The 6,374-nt window shown below is 45.9% G+C and overlaps 1 protein-coding gene across 1 annotated transcript; it reads left to right on the forward strand.

The window, feature by feature from the left end:
• Positions 1 to 757: 757 nt before the first annotated feature.
• On the forward strand, positions 758 to 3,294 carry LOC140213558 (uncharacterized). Its single transcript, XM_072284788.1, has 3 exons — positions 758 to 821; positions 1,967 to 2,490; positions 3,197 to 3,294. The coding sequence occupies exons 1-2, from the start codon at positions 816 to 818 to the stop codon at positions 2,486 to 2,488; spliced, it is 528 nt and encodes a 175-aa protein (XP_072140889.1). The 5' UTR covers positions 758 to 815; the 3' UTR covers positions 2,489 to 2,490; positions 3,197 to 3,294.
• Positions 3,295 to 6,374: the final 3,080 nt, after the last annotated feature.

The raw sequence follows: 6,374 nt of genomic DNA on the forward strand, positions 1-6,374 counted from the left end.
AAAAAACCGCTAAGTATAGCAAGGCAACACTTTTGTCTTGTATCAGCTTATATTTACTCTTATGAATTCACTTCCGTTAAACTGCCATATCGTGGACCTGTTGTCCGTAACCTGGCTTTTGAAAAGTAAAGAAGCGCTATCTCAATCATTGACAGTCATAGTGGAAACATCAATTCTTTTCAAACTATAAATTTTCTAGAACGTAAGAATGATTGCCATTCTCAATAGGCCTGATTGAATAAGCAAGTAAGCGAATCATACTTCAAAACCGTGGCTCTCATAATAAGTTATCTGCTCTTCCTCTCATTTTGCTTTAAAAAAAAAACGTGGTTTTCAACCGTTTTAAAATTTCGAAAAAGAAAGATTCCGGACCCATGCCGATACATAGGTGTAGCACTCTAACATTCATGAATATCCGATGAAAGCGACAAACCCCGCGCCTTCTATCACGAGTGCAACGGTGACCGAAAAACAAACAACGAAAAGTTAGAGAAAGAAAGGGCGACAACCTGGGAACAGGGATGGGCGGAAGTGACGCAAACCTCTGGGGAAGCCACTCCTGGTTCAAACTTTAGGGCGAGCTTCGCGGCCGACTTTCGTTTATGCTTTAGAGTGCAACAGGTAAGTAACCGCGATGACGGACTCTCAGAACTGTTTCCACGTGACTTCCTTTAAGTCTGCGAAGTCGAGTGGCATTTTTATTTTGAGTTGAAGGCTCGACGCTTCCCCCGAGTCCGGTATAAAAGAATACCCACTCTGGAACGGGGAATCACATCTTCCAAAAATCTTGTCAGAAGACACCAACCTCCGCCAACATGAAGGTGAGCTTGCGTTCGGTCAGTTGTTTACAGTATCACTGTCGGTTCTCTTTCACCCGATGCATGTAACCTTCTATCTTTCTGTCTAAAGATTTATGTTAGCGACAACTAATGGCAATGCACAAGTTCTTACGGGAGCTTTACCCTGAAACTAGGCTTGTCAACTCCCGAGTGGCATAATAGGAAAGAGGGGGTCGGCTGGAGGCGACCGTCTTTATCAGGGCCAGGAGCCGCTAGTATGTTCATGCATAAAGTTACATCACTTTTTTAGTCCTACCATGTCGCGATTCACAACAAGAATAGTCCAGTAGTTTCTGAACCAGTAGGTCCAGAAAGGTCCAGCTAACTCCGCTACCATTAAAAATAGAACATTAAGCCAAGGTCCACAACGAAACTAAAGCATCAACCTACCCAAATGCCTGGTATTACATTGGAGAAAGCGTACAGGCACAACTTGGTGCAAGACCAAAACATGAAATTTAATTTTAATTTCAATATAATAGTTCGTCTAAATGTAGTATATAAAAAGTTGTATATAATGTGGGTAGTGTCGTTAAGGTGTCTATATTCTAGCCATCCGTAGTGCGGCGTTATGACATATACTTCATATGTGCCCAAATAGTTGTAGCGGCACGACTATCGCCTCCAGAGCCGGTGAAGACCAAGATGGCTCACGAGCAAGAAGCGCGAGAAAGGAGGGGCAGTGGTATCGGCTGCTCCCGAGATGCCGCAGCACCATGGCTGGCCGGTGTCAGTAAATCGTGCCGTTGTCAGGGGCAAAACACTGTCAAAATGGTGCGAAGCCTAAATGACCACCCAAATGACAATGCCGTGGGCAGCAACGATGAGGCTTATGGTAGAAGTTGCTCTACAAGAACGCTTACTGTCTAAGATTGTATGAGTCGAGAGCGTTGCCATCCTATAAGGAAAGCATGCTGCATAGCGTAATATCGTCGTGCAATCGTGAATACTGGCTAAAAATATTTAAAGAACCTCGCGGCGCCATGGCGAACAGTGTAGAAACATTTTTCTTTGTGGAATTCCTTTTTCGCTACGCTAATTACGCCAACGTAATTGTTAGTTGAACGCTTCAGTAGGCAATTTGACACCGAATAATGCTAATGGTGGATTCATCTGTCAAAACGTAGACCTTCGCCGCCACTCTCTGCGCCCTCCTAGTCGGCACCGTTTACGCTGAGGAAGCCGCCAAGACGGAAAAGGTCGAGGCCCGCGGTGGCTTTCTGGGCGCTGGTCTCGGAGTCGGTGGTTACGGGGCCGGTGTAGGACACGGTCTTGGTGGTGTTGGTCTCGGAGGCGTCGGTCTCGGACATGGTGGTCTCGGGGGATACGGCGGAGGCTTCCAGTCCGGCTACGGCTCCCAGGCCGGCGGCCACCTGGCTGGATTCCAGAAAGGCGCAGCTGGACACAACCAGGGGTCCGCGGGTTTCGCCGGCGGTGCTTCCAACAGGAACGTGAACGCATACAATCACAACAAGGGCTACAGCCACAGCTCGGGCTTTTCGGCCTCAGACAGCAAGAACTTTGGCTCCGGACACAACCAGGGCTCGGCCGGATTCCAGGGTGGCGCTGCCGGACACCAGGGCGGCTACGGACAATCGTCTCACGGACACCAGGCCGGTGGCGGCTACGGCGGTGGATACCTCGGCTGAAGGTGGGTACCTCGCAGAAAAGACGTTGCCATATCCGACAAGCACCACAGTACACAACCATTACTGAAAATGGTGACGTGTAGGTTAAAGGTCTATGTTTGCTGCGTGTGTGAGTGTGTGACAACGCATTAGCGGGTGCTACGGGGTTCTCTGTGTCAACAGTCTTATTTGCTCAGGGAGAATGCTCTCCCGAACCTGTACTGCACACCCATTGTGGGTTCCCATTAGGTTGGATATATATATATATATATATATATATATATACACAACATTGTTTATGTGATGACGGCATTATCACGTATACGCTAGTGAGGCATATAATGCACAGCATTTAATGAACACCATTTAATGCTACTGAACCAGCAGAAAGTCAATTAAAGGTTAAAGCGCAGACGAAACTAGCTATTTGATGATGGAAGACTGTTGAGGATAAGGATAAGCTAATATACCGTTTGTAAGTATTCCGGGCCAAATGAGACATATTAACAAAGATATCGGCAGAGACTGATATGGCGGTGTTTAGGAACGCCTATACTGCAACAAATGAAGAAGAATACCTACAATTCTTTTGTTGTTAAAGGGGGCCATATTGCATAATGGTGCTCAAGCAATCAATCTTTTATTTTAAAGAGCAGTGAAAGCGAGTAGTAAGTATTTGCTGTCTCAGATTTTATTCACAACTTGTAACAATATTTTTGTTTCTTACAGAGTATGTGCTGTATCGCCAGAAGAACATCATTGCTCAGCCTTGATGCAAGGGCACCTGTGGAGGAAATAAACTGTGGTCTTCCTTATTGAAGCAAAAATGGCTTTTGTTTTTGACGGTTCCTTCGCCAGAAGCAAGATTAGCTTGCAATGGCTTGCTTCCATCACGCTGAGGACAGCATGTGATTACAAATTTCGAGGACGCTTAAGCTCCACCTTTAAGAGTGGAACTCGATAGCCTTCAAAGATCCCCGACTGCTTCTCAAGCTTCCCGGCAATTGCAGCTTATGTAACCACAATGTTTACCGGGAAACGCTGGCGGCGAAGGCTATGCAGAAAGGCGAGCTTTGTGGTAGAAACGTGGCTTCTTGAGTGGGCTGATCCAGGACATAGTGTACAGCCATACCAAAAAAATTTATAATTTTCAGGTTTCTGTTATTGTTCCGCACTTTTATTATTTCAGCTTGAGAGGATTTAATATAAAAGGCATGTGCTGTCGGTCTTTTGTTTCATATTTGTTTCTGGGCTATCATTCTCAATATTGCGAGGAATACCTTTGTCGAGAATAAAGACAAGGTAGGAGTAACTTTAACGATAGGGTGGCGTAGAATATCACCCGTGTATACCGCGTGTCATGTAGCAAGGCGCGGCACATACACATACCTAAATGTAAACGAATATTTTCGCTCACGGGCAACTCCGTCAACGCCGACACCAACACCGTATTTTCTGCGACACGGCGCGCTTAACGATGTCGCTTTAGCAGTTGTTGAATGGCGTTAGCATTGAAGAACGGTCCTACTGGCTATGTAGTCACGAAGGAAATATATATTTCTAGCCCACTATTGCTGAGAATGGGCCTGTCCACCCAGAGGGGGCAAACAGTGATACATCTGAGCATTTTTTACCAATGACCAGTGGTGTCACTTGGCTTACCGGCACCCGATAACGCTGCTCGGCATGCCATCCCCCCTCCGCCAGCCCTCTGATCTTTCTTTTTTGAAGTTCATCGTATTTCTTAACGCACGTTTTGTATAGCGAATGTGAAATAATTTTAAAATGCCACGTTCCTATTCAGCCGCGTACCGGGCTTTTATTTCTGTAACAAAGAAGACAATATGATGGTAGTTTTGACATATCACTTTTGTAAACGTTCTAAAAATTGCGCCGCTAGGCACTCTCAACTCTCAGCCCGCAGTTAGGAGCCGGAATATTGTACATTAATATGACAAACAGTAAACATTAGCATTGCACGATACAAGCAATGCTTGCAGCAAAATGTAATTGTTTTTCTCTACACCCGGAAACAGTTAATTAGCGGCAACCAGAGCACAGCCGCCCCTCAGGGCCTGAGCAGGCTCCACGTGGAGTGTTGAGCCCCGCCAACGATAGGCCCGACGAGAATGACAGCCGCGCCGGCAAACACTGCCTTGGGAGTGGTAAGAGTAAACTGGGAACGCTGTGGTACCGATTCGCCCTCAAACATCAGATATGTTATCACAAGTCAATAAGAGTTCGCTCGTTAAAACCCTTTGCGACGTATCTTGTCCGCAAACAACAATAATCTATATTGCTTGCGTTTCCTTTCTTTAAAAATTTTGGGTTCACGATACACTTTCCTGTCAAGAATGCTATGTCATGCTGAAAACGCGAATGCCGTTCGTGACCTGTGTGCACCGGCTGCGCAGTGTTAGGAAAGAAAAAAAAAAAACACGCAAGATACATGCCGATTAATGTTGAGGGACAAGATAAGGTCCAGAGGGTACAAAGCTTTCTTTAGTACGTGTTGTACAAGTGAAAACGTTGGAGTGGGCATGCTCTGCGTGCAAATAGACAAGTTTGCTATCAAGATCAGAAGCGTTAAGATTGGTGAGCAAAGCTCGACAGACGTCAGTGCGCAAAGCTCAGCAACGGAGCTCAGCGGCTACGGAGCAATGCTACTGTGTCAAGCCCGCGTGTTTGACCCTGGTCTCGGAGGCCACATTCCAATGGACAGTTTATTTGTCGATTTAGGTGCACACTGTAAATAACCTCAGCTGGTCAAAGTTAACTTGGAGTACCACACTACGGCGGAGGAGTGGGGGGGGGGGGGGGGGGGGGGTGTGTTCATACTGAGATGGTGACTCTGGCACGTTATACCCCCAAATTTTTATTTCAGCGTCGAAGCGTGAATCATGGTTGTTTGGAGTATCGCATATAGTCTCCCTATATATGCTACCAGCCCTCGCATTCATTAGAAACCCTAGCGTCACTGACAGCGGCCGCTAGGGATGCAAATACCAAGAGAGTACTGATAGCCTGTGCAAGTTTATGACTACAGTGGATTCACACGAAAGACGTACGGTATCAAAGATTTCGACCGAGGAACGCGTGTGCCACGTGACCCACTTCTGACGTCGCTGATGTATACTGCCATACTCGCTGGGCCTGCAGTACGGATAGATGCGAAAATCGGGCAGACTCTGTCAAGGAGACAACCGTCTTGTGCCTAGAGGGTGTTTGGGCATCAAATGCACGGGTTACATTTATTCGAGCGTTAAAAAAGGCTTGTATACTTAACTTATGATATACAGCTAGCGAGGGTCTTACGGTGTAATTTGGCGAGCGTGCTCACTCCCTATTCGTAGTGAGTATTTTTTGTGCAGCTTTCTTTTTTCTTTTTGTAGAGAGTATTCGGGAACTAAGGCATAGAGCCAAGACATGAAACACTAATTACCACTACACATGTTAAGTAAGCGTAACTTCAGGAATATGGTCTGTCGCTACATTGTTCGATTGCTATTCGCATTATCCTCGACTGCCATCCTGAGATGAAATATCTGGCAGTAATTTCTTTTAGTTAACATTTATTGTCGGGTCACTCGTACAATTATCCGACTGGAGAGCTCTACGAGTGACTCAGGAAAGCGAAAGGTGTGAAATCTGTGTATACTAAGCTAATTTGCACTTCGTACGACGGTTTTTGCCGCATTGATAAATCCTTACTGCGGAAACTGGGAAGTTGAGTTCCCTGTGGAGGCGTTCCAGTGCAAACCCGCCATATCTGTTCAAAAGACAGCTCGGATTTATAATAAGGCAACACGTTTATTACTTATCAGCTCCTACTACTACTTATATCATCAACCAGTCTGGCCAAACCGCCTTATGTTTGACTACCTGCCTGTAAGTTTTATCGTTAAAA

Source organism: Dermacentor andersoni, chromosome 10, assembly GCF_023375885.2.
Source record: "Dermacentor andersoni chromosome 10, qqDerAnde1_hic_scaffold, whole genome shotgun sequence".
Lineage (NCBI taxonomy): Eukaryota > Metazoa > Arthropoda > Arachnida > Ixodida > Ixodidae > Dermacentor > Dermacentor andersoni.